At 53.1% G+C, this 22,292-nt stretch overlaps 3 protein-coding genes across 5 annotated transcripts; 2 read left to right on the top strand and 1 right to left on the bottom strand.

Annotated features, from left to right (window-relative positions):
• Positions 1 to 5,473: 5,473 nt before the first annotated feature.
• On the top strand, positions 5,474 to 10,243 carry Mfrp (membrane frizzled-related protein). The gene is made up of 13 exons (XM_051155836.1): positions 5,474 to 5,673; positions 5,764 to 5,857; positions 5,944 to 6,078; positions 6,189 to 6,350; positions 6,486 to 6,699; positions 6,923 to 7,053; positions 7,161 to 7,286; positions 7,418 to 7,494; positions 8,244 to 8,389; positions 8,822 to 8,952; positions 9,064 to 9,189; positions 9,714 to 9,841; positions 9,927 to 10,243. Exons 1-13 carry the CDS (start codon positions 5,620 to 5,622, stop codon positions 10,149 to 10,151), a joined length of 1,749 nt encoding a protein of 582 aa, XP_051011793.1. The 5' UTR covers positions 5,474 to 5,619; the 3' UTR covers positions 10,152 to 10,243.
• Positions 10,244 to 10,685: 442 nt separating this feature from the next.
• C1qtnf5 (C1q and TNF related 5) lies at positions 10,686 to 12,558 on the top strand. Of its 3 annotated transcripts, none has more exons than XM_051156272.1 (3): positions 10,686 to 11,070; positions 11,322 to 11,585; positions 11,918 to 12,558. In XM_051156272.1, the coding sequence occupies exons 2-3, from the start codon at positions 11,372 to 11,374 to the stop codon at positions 12,433 to 12,435; spliced, it is 732 nt and encodes a 243-aa protein (XP_051012229.1). In that variant the 5' UTR covers positions 10,686 to 11,070; positions 11,322 to 11,371; the 3' UTR covers positions 12,436 to 12,558. The 3 variants fall into 3 exon arrangements, with proteins under 3 accessions (XP_051012229.1, XP_051012228.1, XP_051012227.1); XM_051156271.1 differs by having other exon boundaries at positions 10,688 to 10,986; XM_051156270.1 differs by lacking the exon at positions 10,686 to 11,070 and having other exon boundaries at positions 11,117 to 11,585.
• A 2,667-nt stretch (positions 12,559 to 15,225) lies between these two features.
• Positions 15,226 to 16,751, bottom strand: Rnf26 (ring finger protein 26). Its single transcript, XM_051156273.1, has one exon. It carries the CDS (start codon positions 16,539 to 16,541, stop codon positions 15,261 to 15,263), a length of 1,281 nt encoding a protein of 426 aa, XP_051012230.1. The 5' UTR covers positions 16,542 to 16,751; the 3' UTR covers positions 15,226 to 15,260.
• Positions 16,752 to 22,292: the final 5,541 nt, after the last annotated feature.

Raw genomic sequence — 22,292 nt, forward strand, 5'->3', positions numbered from 1 at the left:
CTAAGGCATTTTGCACTGTGCATTTTGCGCACCCCACAGGTGGGCCTGGCTCATGCCCTCAGAACCTGCACTGCTTGAGTGTTCCCAGGGCGAGGGACCCGAGAAAGACACCCTGAGTTTACCTGGCCTGGTGCCCTTCTCTAGGGAAGACCTGTGAACCTGAGCCCAAGGTCTGGTGTACACTTGTTTACTGTGTAAGCAAGAGTGGAATGTCTAATGTACAGAGGAGCCTTGTACAGAATAAATAGCTTTGAGAAAGAAGCTGGTGACCTGACAGTCTTGATTTGGGAGGGGCTTACATCCTGGGAGTGTTGCTAGCACAGGGAGGGCAGCAGCTTGCTACTTCAGCTCCAAGTGCTGTATCCTAGGAGCTTACCCACTTGTTAAACTCTTTCTTCTTTAAATTGAAGTAGCATGTATTTCAGGTGCCATGTTCCACATCTGGCTTCGCAGGTTGAGTTTGTCCTTTATTCTTTGAGCTAAAATGCTTAGAGATGAGGCACACCACACTTCCAAAGTCCTCAGCAGCATCTTCTGAGGACATTATCCTGCAAGGGCACAATCTAAACACCTGGGGAAGTTGGCATCTCTAGTGGTAACTCTTTTTTTTTTTTAAGGGTTTTTACATTTACTTGTGCACACCTGTGAAGGTCCGAGGACACCGTGCCAGAGTCGGTTCTCTCCTTCTGCCATGTGGGACCCAGGGACCCAGGGATCAAGCAGGCCACCAGGCTAAAGCCACCTGGACAGCCAACCTGCTTTTAAAATACAGTCTCTGTAGCCCAGGCCAGCCTTGAACTCACAGCAATCCTCCTGCTGTAGCTTACGAAGTACATGAGCCACCACACCTGGCTTACATTTCTATAAAAGACCTGATCTGTGTAGACCAGAGCACCCGGACTCCTCTTCCCAGCTAGCTGCCTCCACTGCTCTGGACACTTGAAAACAACAGTCTCATCCAGCCGTCCCTGCTGTGGGACAAGCGCCTGTTTCCCACTTGGTGCCTGTGTGCTACCGTGTGGCCCACCTCGTTTAGGAAGACAGCATTCTAACCTGAGAATCTCACTGTGGCAAAGACAAGAGCTCATGTAGTCCATGTGACCCCTCGAGCCAGCTGACTCCTGGGATGAGCTAAGCCTGTGCCCCCAGCTTCTCCTCCTGCCTGCCTGCCTGCCTGTGTGCCTTCACCATCCCACTTTAGTTGGTACTAGGGCTTGAACCCAAGGCCTCTGGTGTGCTAGGCTGGGGCTGGACGCAGCAGACCACACCAACAGCATGAGAAGATTTAAACCAAACCCTATGACTTCTCTTTGAGGGACTTGGACTCCCCTGTCCACCCAGGATGAGAGACTCAAAGCTGATGGCTTCTCCCAACCAGCCACAGGTAAAAACAACAACAACAACAACAACAACAACAACAACAAAAATACACACACACACACATATATATATATATTCTCTCCTAAATAGAAATTGGCTTGCAACCAAGTTGGCAGTGGCTAGTTTTTCCATGGTGGTAGAAGCCACCCTGTGCATTGTTCTCCAGAGAACAGACAGTAAGGAATTAGGGACTCAAGCCCTTGCCCTTGCCCTTGCTGGCAGCTTAGCCATCTCATCCCCATGGCAACAGTCCCCAGCACTGCACCAAACCCCAAACACAAGCAGGTCTATGGTCTGCGTTGTTTTGCGAGCTGCTTTGCCTCCTAGCAACTTGGATTAGTTCACCGTTCTTAGCTGGTGTTCCTACAGGCCTTCACTGAAAGGAGGTGCTGCCTTTGCAGCTGTGACCTTGAACAAGAGCCTCTCCCCCTCTGTAGGCCTCCAGGCCTCATCCAACTGAAAGTCTCTACTCAGGTAGTCTCATTCTAAGCCACTTTTCCTCCAAACATACATTTGAGTTGGTACTCACACAGCTGTGGTTTCCTGGCCCAGTTTATAGCTTGGGGTTTTTTTGTTTTTGTTTTGTTTTGTTTGTCTCTACATTTACTTATTCTAGGAGGACAGCGTTGCACACCACGGTATGTGTGTGGAACTTTTCAGTCAGTTCTCTTCTTCCACCATGTCAGTTTCAGGGATCAAATTTAAGTCAAGTACCTTTACCGAGCCAGTAACAAAGAAATACAGGGACAGAGACAGATCTGCTTGTATTGGGGATCTGGCACGGTACTAGCCACTTCTCCAGCCTCAGATTTAATTTTTTGTTGATCAATGTTTAGCCCAACTCATAGTTTTTGGATATGGGGTCTTAGCGGCTGCCTTGTTTATACTGTCATTTTGACAGTGAGGGCACTGAGGCTTCAAGACCTGTCAAACAGCACACCACCCAGCTGTGGCAGAAGCAGGGCAGATCTCACCTAGCTCTGGCTCCATCTGGAGACTTTTGGTTGAATTGATGACAGCATTTGGCAGGATTCTTGGCAGAACTGTCCTACTCTCATCAGGAAGCGAACCAAACGTCCTCTTAAATTCAATCCCTGGGCCGGGCGTGGTGGCACATGCCTTTAATCCCAGCACTCGGGAGGCAGAGGCAGGCAGATCTCTGTGAGTTCGATGACAGCCTGGTCTACAAAGTGAGTCCAGGACAGTCAAGGCTACATGGAGAAACTGCATCGAAAAAAAATTTTTTTTGAATCCCTGGAACCCACATAGTGGAAGAAGAGACTCTTCTCCTGGCCCCCATAGGTCACACGGTACAGTCATATACATAAAGACCATTTCTCAAAAAAAAAAAAAAAAAAGTACAAAGGAGGAGGATGCAATGCTGCTGCGACAGCATCCTCATTGGTAGATTACATGGGTTACCCTCAGGACCTTGGAGACAATTCTCTAGTGGTCTTCAGTCCTCTGTTGTCCATGCTGTCCCTAACCTAGGCTCCAGGTAGGTACATGGCTGTCGCCAGGTCATCTGACCCATCCATACCAATCTGTAGAATAAGAAACAAGTCATGGAGCCCCTGTGCCAAGTTCAAGACCCCTGGCTGCTATAAGCCTAACACTGGTGAATGTGAAGACATGGTAACTGAGATGTGGCTCATCCCTGATGGCTGTGGGGTCAGTCATGGCCCCCCAGGCAAGTGATGGGCCCTATACACACAGGGTTCCACTGTGCTGTCCTTTACCCTACCGAGCCATGACTAAGAAATCCTATCCGGTCTGAGTTGAGGTTGGAGAGGAGGAGTCTCTGAGTCCCATTTTGAAACTGCTCCTGCTAAGCCATGTGCTACTATGATGAAACGAACAGCTCTATCATGCCATTTCATCGCCCAGACAGGCCTGATACCTTCAGCTTCCAGTGCGTAATCACACCAAGGGGCTCAGCCCCCATACTCACCCGCTACACCACGGACCAGTGCAGGCTAGTCTGTGGGTTCTAGTCTCTCTCCTCTCTCTCCTCTCTCTCCTCTCTCCTCTCTCTCTCTCCTCTCCTCACTTTTGAGACAGGGTCTCATTATGTATCCCTGGCTGTCCTGGAGCTCACTCTGTATACCAGGCTGGTCTCAGACTGACAGAGATCTGTCTCCTGAGTGCTGGGATTAAAGGTGTTCCCTACCATGCTCTGTATTCCGAACTCTTTCCATGGCTAGGGATACTGCTCAGTGTAGTCCAATCAGAATGGGCAAAGACTTGTGGCCAAAAAATGCCTCTCACGGTCTCTTCAAGACACTTGCCCCTAAAGCTACCAAAGCTGACCTACCCATACTGGACTCCATGCTCAGAGCCCAGGAAGATGCAGGCAGGTGTCTGAGAAAGCAGATGGAGAATCTAGAGAAAGGCTACTTTTCCTGAGCGCAGAACAGCTGTCTTAGGATCACTGATCTGTCCACACCTCCTAGCCTCCTAACAGGACTCAACCCCTCATAGATTGTATCCCAAACAAAACACATGCTCTGTTTTAAGGCACCTCTTTATTTTTTTTTTTTCAGCTGTGTGACCTTGGGAATGTTACTTAGCATCTCAGAGCCTTAATACCATCTTTTGTAAAATGACTATGCTCCCTCATTGAGCTGTGTATGAAAAGAGAGAAAACAATATGTAAGACCTCTTGCCTGGGGCCTAAAGCATGATAGACATCCTACAAGCAGTAGCCAAGAGTATGACATCGCCTCCAGTTTCTCAGCCCTGTGCATCACCATGATGAAGCAAGACAGGGTGGCAAGCCCCTTGCCTTTCTCTCTGGAACAGCTGTGCCAGGCTGAGAGGGGACACTCCTTTCTACCCCCATGACAGCAACCAGAATCAACAACCAGACTTCACACCCAACCTGCCCACACTGCCAGCCATCCCCTCCCACCGGCCCTTTCTCCTGTAGGCTTGGGGATCCAGATGTCGGAGCCAACCCCTCAGTCTCATGCCATCATTCCCGCACGGTCACTTTTCTGCTCGTTCTTGTAGCACAGTGAACGGATGTAACAGAGGCCTTTGCCAGCCAGATGTGAAAACTCACTACCAACAGCAGGGAGGCTGAGGCAAGAGGACGGCTCCAAGTTTGAAGCTGGCTTCGACCAAGAGAGACCCTGTCTCAAAACAAAACAACAATAATACTATCAAAAATGGAGTTGAGGCTGTTGCTCCTGTTGGTAGAGTGCTGATATAGCACACATAGGTTTAGCCTTCCCCCTACACCTGCCCCTGCCTCCCATACCCTGCCCGCCCCCAGCCCCGCCCCCAGCCCCATACCATGTTGCTCACACAGCGTGGGGAATAGAGACAGGGGAATCCAAAGCTCCAGGTCCTACTGAGGAAACGGCCTAACAGGCAAAACACTTGCTGTTTAGATGTCCAGTACTCACGGAAGTGCTGAGTGCCAGTCAGGCGTGGCAGCCCCATCTGTGATCTCTGGAGTAGGCTGGTTGGCTAGACAAGCAGGCTCAAGCAAGCTCTGGGCTCAGGTGAGAGACCTTGCCTTGATAAATGTGTGCCTATGTATGTACATAATACAAAAAATGTTCAAGGTCATCCCTGCCTAGCACAAAAAGTTCAAACCTGAACAATCTGACTCTAATTGACAAACAAACAAAAAGCCAGGATGGAGAAACAGCTTCTTCCAAAGGGTCAGGGTTAGCTAATAACTTTGCCACTCGGATGAGAAGTAGATGCTGCTAACGTTGTCTACGACCCTTAGAAGGCAGCCTGCCTAGAGCATTTGCTCCCTGCCTCTGTCTCTCTTCACCTGAGGCACCCTACGGCCATGTTCTCCATCCCTAGGAGCTCCCTCCATACTTTGGTGAGGAGGAAGGGCATGGTGACTCCCTTACCCACACCCCACAGAGCACCTAGCCTTCTCTGCTGGTGCCCACAGCCACTGCCTGTGCCTTTAAGGACTGCTGCTCAGTGCCAGGGTCTTGACCTCTGCATCCTCAGCTGAGTTGGATTAAGGACCATTCCGTGCCTTTTGTAAATTCCTTCTCGCCTCAGTTCCCTCCCCCACATGGAGACAGAGTGGCCTGGAGCTGGAACCATTCTGCCAAAGGCAACCAGAGAACTGGTCTCTCTCGACAGCCCTGTCCCTCTGAGAGCATAAGTCGCTTCTTTGATAGGTGACTTGTGACCAGGGAGTGGACCCTCGGGGGGTCTTGGGCTGTCACGGGATCTCCAGAGAGCCATGCAGAATCTCAAGCCATGAAGGACTATTCCGATGTCATTCTCTGTCCAGAGGCAACCGAGTCAAGCAAGGTAAGGCCCTCATGGCACCCACTTCCCATGATCCCATGTCCCCAGTGAACCTGCCTGTGCCGGCTCAAAGGCCACTGCCTTCCATTCCAGACAGAGTTCTGCAATCCTGCTTTTGACCCTGAAGCAGGCCTTCCGCCGGCCTTACAGAAAGATGCCAGCAGCAGCCACCAAGCTCCCTGGCACGGTAACCATCAGGGGTTGCTTGGGCAGAAGAGAGAGCCCAGGAACTAAGGTATGAGGGACGCCCCACCCAGGGGTGCCTCTCAAAAGCCCACTGTGTCCTCCTTGCAGGCCAGCATCTCCGAGGGCTACAACCAGACTGCCGCTTCTCCTGGCTTTGCATCTTGCTTCTCAGTGGCCTACTGCTCCTGCTGGTGGGGCTACTGGTGGCTGTCATCCTGGCTCGTAAGGACTTGGGAGGGCTTTATATCGAGAGTCCGTGAGCTTTTCTGCCAGCCCCCAAGGGACCTGCTCCTCTGAATGACACTGCTCTATCCTCCTGCCCGCCCCCCTAGAGTTACAGACTACATCCCTCCTCAGAACTACCGAGAGACCACTGCCCACCCCCATGGGTAGCATTCCCAGCACCACCCCTAACATCAACACTACCACCCTCACCACCTCCCCAGCAACTAGCAGACAGCAAGAGGCAGCCGTGAGCCCAACACACCAGACCCGTGAGTCCCAAGGGTGCTCTCTGGAGAAGGCCCAAGATGGCAGTGGGGGAGAGGAAGCCTGGAAAAGGAACCTTGCAGGTCGGAGAAAGGCTTCTTTTCTGGTGACCTCTGACCTCTCATCTCCATCCCCTGCAGCCTGTGGAGGCCTCCTTCCTGGTCCAAGGGGTTTCTTCAGCAGCCCCAACTACCCAGACCTTTACCCGCCCCACAGCCACTGCGTCTGGCACATCCAGGTAGCCACAGGCCAGACAATACAGCTCAAGATTCAAGTCCTCAGCATAGAAAGTGTGCTCTCCTGTCTTTTTGATCGTTTGGAAGTCACCCCAGAGCCTGCAGGCCCTCTCCTCAGGTGGGTCCCTCTGCTTCCAGGGGACCCCACTTGTCTGAAAGGTAGAGAAATGGGAAGCTGAAGCAAAAATCAGGACTGGAAGAAAATTAACAGAGCTGACCTCTGACCCTTCCCTTGCTGGCACCTTGTTGTGTGGCCTAGGAAAAGTCACTGGCCTCTCTGATCTCTTTCTTACCTGAGTTTGGAGCCTCCATTCCCCTCCCACCAACCTGGCTTTCTACAGGGTGTGTGGTAAAACGCCTCCTGCTACACTAAACACCAATACCAGCCACCTCCGTGTGTCCTTCGTCTCTGATGGCGATGTGGAAGGGTCTGGTTTCCAGGCCTGGTACCAAGCTGTAGCCCCTGGACATTGTAAGTGGATTCCCCACCCCCAACCCCATGTCGCCAACCACCTCCCCTTCAGCTACTCCCAGAATGCTGTGGGGTTCTGACTCCAGATGGCCTGTGACCTTCTCCAGGGAGCTGTGCCCCTGATGAGTTCCGCTGTGACCTGCTCCTCTGCCTGCAGCATGACTTAGTATGTGATGGCATCACCAACTGTGCCGATGGCAGTGACGAGACCAACTGCAGTGCCAAGATCCCCGGTATAGGCCAGCTAGGGTCAGGGCAGGCGCGTGCGTCTTCAGGCCTCTGTCCGGGGTTCAGGCTGGGATCTCCTGCTCTGACCCAGAATTTTCTCACCTGGTCACTCATAAGCCATTTGGCTTCTCCACAGGGTGTGGAGGGAACCTGACTGGGCTCCACGGCGTATTCTTTACTCCCAACTATCCACAGCACTACCCTGACCAACAGGTAAGCCCTCGGGAGCTGCTGTAGGACTCCACGGCACCTAGGTTAGTGTGCCTGGGAACAGAATGCCGGGAAATGTGCATAGTAAAAACCAGTATATGCAGGCCAGAAGGAGACCCTGTTAAGCACCAACTGTATACCAGAGATTTCCATGCTGGGTAAACACATCTATTTCAGGGACCAGACAACTTGAAAAGGCATTTATTTACATATAGACTCTGCAGCTCATGTTGATCTTGTAACTGCTGAGAATCCTCCTGCCCCAGCCTCCTGAGTGCTTGGATTATAGGTGTGAGCCACCATGCCAGGATTGGGTTTTTGTTTATTTTGAGACAGGGTCTCACTATGTAGCCATGGCTGGCCTAGGACTAACAGTATGCACCCCAATGCCTTTGCCTGTACCCCCACACCTACTGAGTTTTTTTTCCATGTTGAGGGTCAACCCCAGGGGTTTGTGCATGTCAGACAAGTTCTTTACCAGTGAGCTATATCCATGGCTGGCCCTTGGCTGCTATGGAACCTGACATATAGCTTGGGCTGACCTTGAACTCTGACTTCCAAGCACTGGGATTACAGGTGTAAACCACTATGCTTGATTGACCCTTCCTATTTTAAGAGGCACCAGTGGAAAGTGAGGTAGGAAACAGCCACTCACACCCAGCCTAGTCTGCTCGGGGCAAAGAGGCCCCTGCGTGTCAGGGCTGGGGCAGGCGAAGGTCCCAGTGAGTCATCTCTAGTGTACCCTTCCCCAGCTTTGCACGTGGTACCTCTCGGTGCCTGTGGGATTCGGCATAAGACTACAGTTCCTCAACTTCAGCCTGGAAGCACAGGCTGAGTGCAGGTTTGACTACGTGGAGGTGTATGAAGGCAACAGTTCAGGTTCCAGCTTCCTGGGCAGGTACTAATGGGGTTGGGGGGGGGAGCACGTGCGCTGGGCAACCCATCCCCCACCTGGCAGGCCTGGCTCCCTATGCTAGGCTCAAGGGAGTCGACAGCTTCACTGTCTTCAGCTGGCATCCTGAAACAGTTCATGCTTTCCCCCTGTGCCTGGCCCTTTGCCTCTGCAGTTGCTTGGTCCTAGTCTTCCCATCTGTATGGTCTTTGCCTTCCCCCATCTTCCATGACTCTCCCCCCATCTCAGAGTGGCTCAAGTTTAAGAAGTCATTTCGTACTTTTTGTAGCAAATAGCATATGTCTCCTTCCTTCCCCTAAGCGCCATGAATCAGCAGTCTTGTCCCCTGTGGCCCCGGACATGGCCAAGGCCTCAGCTTAGAACCCCAGGGCCTGGCCAGTGGCCAGAGCCCAGGATATTTTTTTCTGCCCTGGGCAGGTTCTGTGGAGCAGAGCCACCACCCCACCTCATCTCCTCGAAGCACCAGCTGGCTGTAATCTTCAAGACTGATCTTGGTATCAACAGAGGGGGCTTCTATGCCACCTACCAAGCCATCAATACTACAGAGAGTAGGTGCCCCTGGGCAGGTGGGTGTGGGCAACAGAGATTCTTAAAGGGTACCCCGGAGGGCAGTGGGTACAGGCATGCCCTAGGGCACTGTCACGCCCCTGTGCCCACAGACTTTTGTGGGCCCAGAGAGTTCTGCCAGGACGGAGGATGTAGGGATCTGCGGTGGATGTGTGATTTATGGAGAGACTGTGCAAATGCCAACGACAATTGCAGCAGCCACTTGTTCCCACAACCAGGTAAAGAGCTGTACTTGTGAGCAAGTCCCGCTGGCCAGAACAGCCTGGGTTCTCTACCACGCTTCCCTCACGTCCCTTTCCTTCCTCCTCGATAAGTTCATGCTGGGCCTCTCTTTGCCCATCCTGGGACCCGCTTCACAGAGTCTCTGCCAGTGGTGGCATTGTACACTAGTGTCACCTGAAAGGGACATGGGAATGTAGCTGTCAGTGGTATGGGCTTTGAGACTTACCAACTTTGTCAGCCTGTCTCCACAGCCTACTTTACAGGTCACATGTTAGAAGTGGTCCCCAGTGTGTTCCCCATAGTCCCTAAGATCAGGGGACCCTCTACGATGCATAGGCTGGCAAACGCAGGCTTTGGGAAACAGCGGGGCTCCTTGGAGTGTGTGAAACCACTCTGTGGTTGCCTCTTGAGATACTCAGAACCGGACTCCCGTGGAGACAGTGACCCAGGGCCAGGCACTGTCTTGCCCCCCTCCCCCTCTCCTTCCACCCCCAGTGACACAACCTTCACCCCCTTACAGAGCTGGCTTGTGAACCTGTTCAGGTGGAGATGTGCCTTGGGCTAAGCTACAGTACCACAGCTTTTCCTAACATCTGGGTGGGCCTGGCCACCCAGGCCGAGGTGACCAACATCCTCAGAGGCTACAAGGTGCTGGGGCCGAGAGGAGAGAGGTCGCAGGAAGGGGTGGGTACACTGGGACTGGACACCTGAGGGCTGTCTCTTCCTCCCACAGAGTCTGACAAGTCTACCTTGCTACCAGATGTTCCGGAGGTTCCTTTGCGGGCTGCTTGTACCCCACTGCACCCCACTGGGCACTATCCTACCCCCTTGCCGCTCTGTCTGCCAGGAGGCAGAACAACAGTGCCAGTCTAGCCTGGCACTCCTGGGCACCCCCTGGCCCTTCAACTGCAACAGGCTGCCTGAGGCAGCTAGCCTGGAAGCTTGTGCCCAGCCCTGACCTGAAGCCAGGCCCTACCCTCTGTCTGCCGATCCCCCTACCTATATGGGTGGGCAAGCAGAAAACAAAGGGAAGAGTGACCTGGCCGTGCATGCGTGCCTGTGTGCGTGTGTGGGACTCTGCTCATCCTCTCTGGTGCTTCTCAGGGAGGAGAGGGACCAGTTCAAACTCTGACCTACCCCATTTCCCCTGCACCTTCCCCATGCTCTTATTTGCCAAGACAGCCCTAGGCAGTGGCCAGGCCTCATACTGTGTTATTGGACAGCCTAGCCGACTTCCTATCCAAATCTCTGACCCTGTCTTCTGCCTTCCCCTTTTCCATCTATTTACTGTCACTGTCACCTGACCTTCAGTTTTCTCATTTAGTCAACAAAACTGTATTGAGTGCCTACTGGTGTGGTGGGAACCTAATCTAAGCCTGGAGGTCCTCTGGTTTTGGAGTTCTTCACTCCGGACTTTCTCTGCTAATCCAGTTTTTCACCCCACCTGGCCCCCACATACTAGTCTTGACCTTGGTCTCTGTCCCTGCCCCATCCCTCCCTCCTGTTCCTGGGAACTGGAGCCCCAAGTGTCTGTCACACATTTCAGCGTCTCTGTAATGCAGGCTCAAGTCTTTCTCCTCCTCCTCCTTTCTCCACACCCCCTACACCCCCACAACTTTGGCCGGCTGCCAAGCGACACCACGAGTTAATTCCCTGCTATTTCCCAGCCCCGGAGCTCTTGGCCCCTGAACAACTGGTTTCCTCTAGGAGTCTGGGAGGAGCGCTGTTGAGCCGGCAAAGGATCAGCCCGAAGCTGGGAGTCAGTCAGCAAGGGCAGGGGCTGCCTAGTTGGGGTAGGAGTGGGAACAAAGCCAGCTGGAGGGTCTGAAGAGCCATTCAGATCGGAGCAGTTGGGGGAGCTGGGAAGCCGGGAGGGGGTGAGTCTGGCAGAAGGGAAGGGGGAGAGGGGAGGGGACTGTGGGAAAGTCTGGGCGCCAGCTAGGGGACGAGGGAGGAAGGGTTTGTCTCTCCTTTCCCAGTTCTTGGCCTGGGGCACCCCCATCTTTAGCCTGTCACACTAAGCTCACCCTCAAAGGCATGTCTGTGGAGCGGGGACCTGCTGGGTTCCACCTGGGTGGGGCACGAGGTGGGTCCCAGGATTCTGCGTTCCAACTCTGGTCCTGCCCAGCCCACAGACTACAAGAGGATCCTGGCATCCGGGCCTTTGGGGTCACCACCATGAGACCACTTCTTGCCCTGCTGCTTCTGGGCCTGGTGTCAGGCTCTCCTCCACTGGATGACAACAAGATCCCCAGCCTGTGTCCCGGGCAGCCCGGCCTCCCAGGCACACCAGGCCACCATGGCATCCAAGGCCTCCCTGGCCGTGATGGCCGTGACGGCCGCGACGGTGCCCCTGGAGCTCCGGGCGAGAAAGGCGAGGGCGGGAGGCCTGGTAAGAAGTCATCTTAGTGGCAGTGCATGAGGGACATCCTAGTGAGCGTGGCAGCTGGTCTGGTGGATCCTTTGGAGTTCAAGGGCCCCACTAGGGGGCGCTACTCCCTCTCCATTCCAGTAGGCTGATGTGGGGCGAAGTGAGCTGAGGGTGGAGGCGAGTGAGTCAGCTCCAGGGGAGTCAGAAATCCTGATCTTTCTACTCTGCACTTCAGAGCTCCTCTTAGCAGGAGGCAAATAGCCAGGGAGGCTGGGAGGTTTAGAAATGGTCAATGGAGTCACCCTTCTGCATTCAGCTGTGGCTCCTAATTTCTCCCTCTCCACCCCGTGCAGGACTGCCTGGGCCACGTGGGGAGCCCGGGCCCCGTGGAGAGGCAGGTCCGGTGGGGGCTATCGGGCCTGCTGGGGAGTGCTCGGTGCCCCCGCGATCAGCCTTCAGTGCCAAGCGCTCGGAGAGCCGGGTACCTCCGCCAGCCGACACACCCCTACCCTTCGACCGCGTGCTGCTGAATGAACAGGGACATTACGATGCCACTACGGGCAAGTTCACCTGCCAAGTGCCTGGCGTCTACTACTTCGCTGTTCACGCCACCGTCTACCGGGCCAGCTTGCAGTTCGATCTTGTCAAAAATGGCCAGTCCATCGCCTCTTTCTTCCAGTTTTTTGGGGGGTGGCCCAAGCCAGCCTCGCTCTCGGGGGGCGCTATGGTAAGGCTGGAGCCTGAGGACCAGGTGTGGGTGCAGGTGGGCGTGGGTGATTACATTGGCATCTATGCCAGCATCAAGACAGACAGCACCTTCTCTGGATTTCTCGTCTATTCTGACTGGCACAGCTCCCCAGTCTTCGCTTAAAATATAGTGAACCCGGAGTTGGCACTTGCTCCTAGAGGAGAGTGTGAGGTGTGACACCGACAGATGTATACCAGGAGGGCTGGCCCCCCTGGAATATTGTGAATGGCTGGGGGAAGGGAGGGAGACAGAGGCTGTCTGAGGTCAAGACAGGCAGTGTGGAGCAGTGGCTGGGTCTCTGCATAGTTGCTGGGCTGGCAACTATGGATTCCTGGCCCAGGACTCCAAGGTGGCATGCTCCCGTCCGAGTCCTGTGCCCCCTCTCGGTCCTTGATTCCGTCTCTCCTGCTCCCAGGGCCAGACTTTTTCTCAGAGGTCACTTAATAAACCTAAAAACCTCCCACTGGTTTCTGCCTTTCTTCTGAGGACCCACAGTAGGAGGGGTCCCTGGGTGGACTGGAGGCGTGAGGCAGAGATACAAGCAAGCAGACCTGCAATGGTTGGCTCTACAGAGCTGCCACCTAGTTAAGTAGACTTGTGAGCAGGATTACTTGAGCATGGGTTGCCCTTCTGACTTAGGGTATGACCACCCAGAGAGCGACAATTTCCTAATTAAGAGATGCCAAACCAAATGGGAGCTGCCACTGTCTGGTGTAAAAAAAAAGAACCAGGGACTTTCGATCATGGCCGCCCTCTCTTGCATGTCAGATCGTGGCTAAAGACCCCTGCTTTCTTAGATAACTGGAAAGCCATTGCTGTCACTCCCACCCAGAGACAAGTAGTTCCTGAGAAGACCACAAGGGGGCGACCAAGCTCCAGACTGCAACAATGATTTAAGGTCTGAGGTAAGATGGTTAGGGGGAAAGGATATTAAGGTCGGCCTACAGAAAGAATTCCAGATGGGAGTGGAAGAGGAGGTCCTTGGGCCCCAGCCCGGGAAGTTTATCTTCCCTAATAAAATGTTTATCCTCCACACTAAACAGAGACTGGAAGGAGCCAGGCTTCGGTCTGCTTACCTCCCCTAGGGGTTGGGGAGTTGGGGGTGAGGGGGCAGCCTTGCCACAGGCCTCCAATTCTGAGGTGGAGAACTTGTTTCCAATGTGATGGGTGGGCAAAGCCACAAAGTCTGAGGCTGGCCGCAGGCCCCCTGCGAGATCACCTCCTGTGACACTCAGCTTAACAGGCTCAGACTAATGACTAACAAACACCCAGGTTTGCTAATCCCAATTGCTCAACCCCTCAAAGCAGAGTGGTGGGAGCTCCTTCAGGACCCGCACCTCCTCCTCCATCCAGACATTGTGCTTCTAGATGCAGCATAAAATTACAGTTGAGTGCCCCTAATGTCCTGCTGGCTGTGGGAGGGCAGTCGCATCAAAGGGCTCTAGGCTTCTTGTGTATTCCAAATAGGCCTGTAGGCTCCAGCTCACACCTCCAGCAAAAGGTCCCACCACACTCCACCCCATCACAGTACCAGGCCCTATACCAAGACACGAAATAAGACAAGCCTTTAATCCCAGCACTTGGGAGGTAGAGGTAGGTGGATCAAGACCAGCCTGGTCTACAGGGTGAGTTCCAAGACGGCCAAGGCGAAACCCTGTCTTGAAAAAACAAAAAGCAGACAAAAGCCAGTTGCTCCAGGAATTGGAGGGCAGACTGGCTTCCAGGCAGCAGGCTCTGTTGTGCCCTTGGGTGCCTGCAGGAACACAGAAGAGTTGGCTACAGGGAAAAGTTCACATTCTGCTCACAAGGACTTAATGCAGTACAGAAAGGGCTGTTCCAGAACCATGGGGGGGGGGGCAACGGGGGGACGGGACGGCGGCAGGGCTGGCCAGAAGGGTGAGCACTAAGCCATTTCTTGTTGTGGGCTTTCCTCTGTCTCAGCAAAGCTGACCACTCCGTATCATCTCATCCCCACCCCAGCTCAGCAATCCAGATGCTCACTTTTTACCCTAGCCAGGCTCAAAAGACCCCAAGCAACAGCTGCTGGCACTTGCAAGGACCACACGGTTAGAGCTGTCAACAGAACTTTATTAATAGAAACTGGGCAGGCTGACCTACGGGAGCATGGCCCCCCGAGGCCTGACCCCCTGTTTGGACCCTAGTGAAATGTGCGGAATGCCCTCCCCGATGTCAGAGAGAGCCCAGGAGGAATGCCATGTTCTAAGCCATGTGGGAGTAAGTAGAGATCTGGTTATTCCTTCTGAGGACCCCCACGGAGCCTGAGGGTAAATGGTCCCAAAGCCAGGTGTAGCTGTGCCCCTGTACCCAGGGATAAACTCCTGACCCCAGGTTCTGGTCAAGTTGGGAGTCTTTAAAAGACAATGACAGGCAGAAGTGGCTTTTAAGGGCACCTGTGGGATTCTACTCCCAGACCCACCAGGGCAGAGGCTCTGGCTGAACATAAAGGTTCAAGATCACTCCAAAACAAGAAATAACAGAAAATAGAAAAATCAAGATCACTCCAAGGCCCGTGAGTTGCCAAAATCCTCAAATGACACTGATGTGGTGCAGCCTGGGGGGAAAAGGACCAAAGACTCCAACAGAAAAGCCAGAAGCAGAGGAGGATGGTCCCAGAGGCGGGCATCTGGGTGGTCCCGGGGCAGGCTGCAAAGGAGCCCACCGCAGAGTCTCAGGGCCCTTGCGGAGTGCCATACTCACCACCCTCAGTATCACAAGGCCCCACACGGGGTTCAGAGACATTGTCACCCTGTCCCACCCAGACTGGAATCTTCCAGAGTGTTCCAGCTAGAGGGCCTGGATATATGGCTTGAGGCTTGGCAGAGTCGCCATCCTGGGCAAGGAAGACTCAGGCCCAAAGCCAGAGGCAAAAATGTTGAGGCTGTCCTAGTGTGTGGGGGCGCGGCGGGCAGGCGGGAGGGAGGGACTCTTCAGAGGTAGACATTGAGGGTCTGCAGGATGCCACGGCGGCAGAGTGGGCAGTTGCGGTGGTAGACAGGGTGGCGCATGAGGATCTCAGTGCAAGCCTGGCACAGGCACAGGTGCCGGCAGGGCAGAAGCAGCACAGTCTTGCTCTGGTCCTGGCAGATGACACACTTCTTCCGCTCCTCCTGTTCCTTCAGCAACTTCCACGGGTCTTGCCCTGCTGTAGGCTCATCGTCATTGAGTCTCTCCCGGCCTCTAGCAGGTGCTGTCCCGGTGGTCCCGACCTCCTCCTCTGCTTCAGGAGGAGTGTCCTGTCCCTGGGTCCTGGCTGAAAACACCCTCCCGGGGCCACCTTGGGGAGCCCCCGGTGCTCCTCCCCAATTGGGCCAGCTGGCCAGCTGTAAGCTCCGGCTCCAGATCCTGTGCCAGGCCTCCAGACTCAGTACAAGGCGAGACAGCCTGGTGACATCCTCTCGCAGGCGGTGGTAGGATGCGCGGGCATGAAGCTGATTGAGAGCTCGGGTGGCCAGCCGCAAGGTGAGGTCCGGGTGCAACACAGCCAAAGTCACTGCCAGCACGCAAGCCAGCAACGCCAAACCAGTGAGATGGAAAAGCACAGAGCTGGCCAGGAAGCGGACCGCTGAGGCCAACAGCTCCAGTACTAGTTGACAGGGGGTCCACAGGAGAATAGCCATGGCCACCGCACTGCTGGAAATGTGAGCAAGGAAAGCGGCCACCAGGTCTGTCATCCTCCACAGAGGCCCGGTCACGGCATCCCACAGGGCCAGCACCAGGGAGAAGAAGTTCTGCGTGCCAATGAGGCAGATGTTGACCAGACTGTTGGTCACATAGGCCACCAGGCTCATGGCAATGGCACAGATGTCACAGGCCTGGCGCAACAAAGCATGGCCACTGGAGACCACGTTGAGGATGCCCCTGTTCAGTAGTTCCCGGCTCCTCAGAGCTCCGTGAGAGGCCAGGTGCCCCAGTAGCTTTAAGCTCTCCAAGCTGGAGCAGCAGCTATGGAAAAGAGTACACAGGGCCTGCAATCCTCCTACGGTAAATCGGACCAAGGCTTCCACCAAAGCCAGCAAAGAAACCAGGACCCCTCGACTCAAGTGCAGTAGACTAGTCAGTACTGTGTGTGGCAGGTTGTAGACGAAGGCCAAAAGCCAGGCCAAGGTCGCCAGGAGGGACGACACGAGCAGGAAGTTGAGATCCAACACCAAGGTCAGCAAGTCCAGCACCAGGCCCACCCCATTGACGACCAGGTACACAGCCTCCATGATAGGGCTGTGGAGTTCAGGCCAAAAGGAAGCCTGGCTCCTCCGTGAAGGCGGTGTCAAGGTTGCCAATATTGTGCAGAGTTCGGGGTTAATTTGGAAGGGGTGTGAACGACAAAGCGAGGGAGAACGGAGGTCTGAAGAAGTGGGTTACAAGGAAGACTTTGAGACGAGGGAAAGGAGTCCCGGTTTGGAAGGCGGGCTGTTTGGGAGCGAAGAGGAGGAGGAACATCTCTAAAGTGACGGGGAGCCCAGACTGGAGCGGCACACAAGGCCGGGCAACGGGTCAGACCCGGAGGATACCTGGAAAGATGGAACGGGATCTGGAAAGGCCGGGCCGGGGCCGGGTCGGGGCGGTGCAGGCTGGGCGCGGGCTCGCGGTCCAGCCACGCAGGTGCCCCTGTCCCCGCCCGGCCCCTGTCCTTCCGCTCGCGGCGACTGGCACCCAAAGGAAGAACGGGACAGGGAGTCAGCCTCGGCAAAGCCCAAGCGCGGCCTCCGCTCCACTGGGCGCCGCCATCTTGTGTGCGAAGGGGTGGGGCAAGCGGGAGGCGGGACTATGACCTGCGACCAATCGGTGAGGGGCAATGGCAGACATGTCGGCGAACCATTGGTCTTTTTGAACGGCGCCCGAAGACATAGTTTCCAATGAGAGGGGTGGAAATATATTTATAAAGCCCCTCCTCTTTGAGGTGGTGATTGGTCCGCTAGCAGTCTGCGGAAGAAAACTTGCGGGTGAGAAGCCGCCTGTTCAGACGATTGGGGACATCTTGGCCGCGGAGCTGTCCCACATGCAAGCCAACATCCGGTTCTGCAGCTGTCAGTTTAATGGAGCAACCTGTTACAGCAGAAGACAAATGAGGACAGAGACGTCGAAATCTTTAAAGACGTTGGCATCAAACCCACGATGCAAAGGAATGCCCCTGTACAGCTTCCAGCTGAAGCCCATGCCGAGTATCAGCCGCTACCCTCTGACCATCAGAGGTATCCTGGCGAACACTCCAAAGACACGTTGACCACTCCTCCTTGAACGAACTGAGGGCCTGTCCTCTCAGGTGAACGAGGGAGCTCGGGAGAAGGAAAATTCAGACCAGCTAGAGTGGATCCAGGCACTTGTGTGGTGCAAAGGCTTCAACTCCCTCGCCTACTGCCTGCGTCCCGGAAGCTTTTGCACAACGGGAAGTGATATAAAGACCTAGAGCAATAAGGAGCTGCAGGAGCTCCTCTTCCACGTCTTCCTGCTGCTCTCCTACGTGGTCAGGCAGAGCCAGACTTTAATGAGGCTGCCTTTAAGTGTTTCGCCCGCCCCTCCCCCACCCCCCAGGCCTGGAGTATGCACTCTGGGCTGGACTCCGGGATATTACCCTCCTCTGTGTCCCCCTGGGACCCGCTACCCCATCTTCTCATTCATCGTTTATTTGTATCATTTATTAAGCACCTACCATGCTTTAGAAACATTTATTAAGCACCTACCATGCTTTAGAAACACAACCCTTTTTAAGATACCGTCTGGTCTCAAGTATTTACAAAGAGAAAAAGTTTGTTACAAGAGATTCGTTGTCACTGAGAAAAGGAGCCACAGAGTGAAAGAGCTCTGCTTCCTACATTGTTAGGCCACCTGTGCCCCATACATCAAAAGCCCTGATGTTTTCTACTTACCTGGAGGTCTCTTGGGTGACTATCACCCTTGTCAGCCTTGTCAATTCGGCACAGGCTGCAATCATTTTAGAGAAGTCTCAGTTTAAGGGATTACCCTGCTGGGGTTGGTCTGTAAACTTGTCTGCGAGGAATTGATTCTCTTGTTAACTGATATACAGGAGGATCCAGCCCACTATATAAGAAAGCTTGCTGAAAGCAGGGCGTGGTGGTGCATGCCTTTAATCCTAGCACTTGGGAGGCAGAAGCAGGTGGATCTTTGTGAGTTTGAGGCCAGCCTGGTCTACAAGTGAGTCTAGGACAGCCAAGGAGACACAGAGAAACCCTGTCTCAAAAAACCACACACACACACACACAGAAGAGGAGGAGGAGGAGAGGAGGAAGAAGATGGGGAAGAAAAGAAAAGGAAGTTTGCTTTCTTTTAAAGGGGCACGCCTTTAATCCCAACACATGGGAGGCAGAGATAGTCAGATCGCTGTGATTTTTGAAGCCAGCCTGGTCTACAATGTGAGTCCAGGATAGCAGGGCTGCACAGATAAACTGCCTTGAAAAACCAAAGGGGGGAGGGGAGAGAGAGAGGAGAAAAGAAAGCTTGCTGAGAGCAGAGCAGTAACTGAACCAGCTGGCTACAGGAGCCTCCATGGTTCATGTGCTGGGTGTGTTTCTGGCCCAGCTTCCCTCCGAGATAGATGCACTGTGACCTGACAGTGTAAGGTAAACAAACCTTTTCCTCCCCAAGTTGCTTTTGGTCAAAGTGTTTTTTTATCGCAGCAACAAAAAGTAAACAAGGACACTTACCCTGCCCCTGGTCACCACTGTTTGTTTTTCAATTTCCTACTTGCTTTGACTTCAGATTCTCGGTTGCCAGCTCTAACCCAGACTCTGAGCAGCGCCTAAGCCCTTCCTCCAAGCATCACCCATGAAGGAGACACCGCATGCTCAGTAGGGCGCTTCCCTAGCATGCATGAAGTACAAGCCTCGGCATTACATAAAGGAGGCTTTGTGGGGCACCTGGGAGCTGCGAACAGAAAAGACAGTTTTGCCTACATGAAACCCTGACTTTAAAAATAAATAAGGCCTGACTAGTTAGCTCACGCCTTTAATCTCAGCACCCAGGAGGCAGCGGCAGGCAGAACTGTGAATTGGAGGTCAGCCTGGTCTACGTATCAAACTCCAGGGCCAGAGCTACCTAGGGACTGTGTCTCAAGAAAAAAAGAAAAGAGAAAAAGAAAGAAGGAAAGGAAAGAAAATGACCAGAGAGATGGCTGCGCAGGTTATCAGGTCCAAAATAAGAGAGCTGGTGACACTGTCTTGTTTTGAGACAGGATTTCTCTATGTAGTCTTGGCTGTCTGGGACTCACTTTGTAGACCAGGCTGGCCTTGAACTCCCAGATATTCCCCTGCCTCTGCCTCCCTGAGTGCTGGGATTACTGGCGTGCACCACTGAGCCCTGCTAGGTGACACTGTCTTAAATATAGATCCTGGCTGGGTAAGCACAGGTTCTTACCAGGTAAACGAGCCTAAAGGTTTCTATTCATTAGAAAAAGCAGATCTCTCAAAGCGGCTTCTGCTCACCAGAAGTTCTCTTAACCCTCCCACAAAGGTCAGTGACCTCTGCCAAGGGCACCTAGTTCTGGATCAATCTTGACAGCCTGTATCAGCTCCCTACTCTCCTCACTGTCATATAAAGTCCACTTGCTTGGGCTAGAGAGATGGCTCAATGGTTAAGAGCCTTGTCTGCTCTTCCTAAGGTACTGAGTTCATATTCCCAGCAACCACATGGTGGCTCACAACCATCTATAATGTGATCTACTGCCCTCTTCTGGCCTGCAGTTGTACATGCAGGCAGAATACTGTAAATAAATCTTTTAAAAAAAATTTTTTTTTTGATGCTTTTTGGCCAATTTGCTCTTCTCCCTGCACCCCCTCTCCCCGCCTCCCCGACACACAAACACACCAAGAGATGGTCTCAGAAGTTTGATCCCCATAAACCTTTCTTTCTGCCCACAGAGCAGTCTAGTTCAGTAGCTCTTCTGTGCCATCGAGTATACAGGTGCCCAGCATCTGCTCTGTGAAAGCCTGGTGACCTGAGCTGGATCCCCAGTGGAGGAAAGAGGACAATTCCACAGATACAGATACGTGCAAGTGCACAGAGACCAGAGTGTCTTTTATCACTTCCTTTTTTTTTTGTATTTTGACTATTTTCTCTGGCCAGTGAGTTCCCTCCTGAGTCTATCTCCATCTCCTGCCCCCGGGGTTACGGGTATACCCATTCACACCCAGATTTTTTGTTTTGTATTTTGAGACAGGGTTTCTCTATGTAGCTTTGGCTGTCCTGGACTCACTTTGTAGACCAGGCTGGCCTCAAACTCACAGAGATCCACCTGCCTCTATCTCCCAAGTGCTCGCACACAGCTTTTTATGGGTGCTGGAGATTCAAACTTGAGTCTTCTTGCTCCAAACAAAGGATGTGCTCTGCGCCATATCCAAAGACCTAGCATGCTTTTTTATTTTTATTTTTATTTTTATTTTTATTTTTATTTCTTGAACCTGTGTCTTCAGCAGATCACACTGGAGCTTCACGTTCCCTGTGCGCACAATCAAACCTCGCACACCTGCCACACCTGACACTCTGCCAATGGTTCCAATTAAATAGCCAGCCAGAGGGGCCAGGCGTGGTGGTACATGTCTTTAATCTCAGTACTCTGGGAGGAGGAGGAGGCCTTCTGTGAGGCCTGTGATCTCTGTGAGTAGGCCAGCCTGGTCTACAAAGTGAGTCTAAAACACTCAAGGTTGTTACACAGAGAAACCCTATCTCGAAAAACAAAACAAAACAGCCAGCCAGGGCCTACAACATGGCTCAGCGGAAAAGTGGCCGTGCTGCTAACCCTAATGACATCAATCCCTGGGACCCACATAGAAGGAATGAACCGGTTCTCCAAAAAGCTGTCCTCTGATTTCTGTGAATGCATTGTGGCCCATGCACACACAACTACCACCACACCAATTAGATAAATAAATGTAATTAGAAAACAATAACAGCTGGGTGTGGTGGCGCACGCCTTTAATCCCAGCACTTGGGAGGCAGAGGCAGGCGGACCGCTGTGAGTTAGAGGCCAGCCTGGTCTACAAAGTGAGTTCAGGCTAGCCAAGGCTACACAGAGAAACCCTGTCTCGGGGGAAAAAAGAAAGAAAGAAAGAAAGAAAACAATAACAAGACAAAACAGCTGGGTTTCCACAGGCAGAAGCAGGGAAGGACCACAGTTGACTGGGTCCCCAAAGGCAATTCCTGTTCACTTGGCAACAGACCCTTCCCTTAGCCTGATATGAGGTCTACAAAGCCTACAATGAGCCACAGCCCTTGACCTAAGAATCCCAGCTGTGGTCAATGTTGGGCAATCCCAGGTCAGCTAACTTGGTGGAAGAATTTGTAATTGTTTGCCAGTATGCTCTCTGGAGCTGGTAAACCAGCTCTGAAGAAAACCGATGCCTAGAGGTCCTATCCTTGCAGTTGACAAGGGAAAATGCTCTGGCAAGAGCTGAAGTCCTCCAGGGCCCTGCTCTAGCACCAGGGGCATCTGCACTGCTGGCAGCCAGGCTTCCATTCAGCGTGGTAAGAGAAAGCACAGTTGGACAAGAGTAGGGCTTTCTTATAGTTTATGGGTGTGTGGGGGTTAAGGGGTTGGATGAGACCAGGAATGTGTCCAGATTACGATGCTGTTCTTACCGCCTTCATCTCCTCGGTAAGACAAAGGTTGATTGCCAAGATATTTAGAGTTGAAGGTTTTCTTTTTTATTTAATTTATTTTTAATTATGCAAATTAAGGCTAGAATGGAGCTCAGTGGTAGAGCATTTGCCTGGCATGGGCAAAGCCTTAAGATTCATCCCTTGCAATGTGTGTGTGCGCGTGTGTACAAGGAAGTAATTTTTTAAATTTTATTTTATTTCTTGTATATGAGTGCTTAATCTGTAGAAGAGGGCATCAGATCACATTACAGATGGTTGTGAGCCACCATGTGGTTGCTGGGAATTGAACTCTGAAAGAGCAAGCAGTGCTCTTTACCACTGAGCCATCTCTCGAGCCCGGAAATAATTTA

The sequence above is a fragment of the Acomys russatus genome, chromosome 14, assembly GCF_903995435.1.
Source record: "Acomys russatus chromosome 14, mAcoRus1.1, whole genome shotgun sequence".
Lineage (NCBI taxonomy): Eukaryota > Metazoa > Chordata > Mammalia > Rodentia > Muridae > Acomys > Acomys russatus.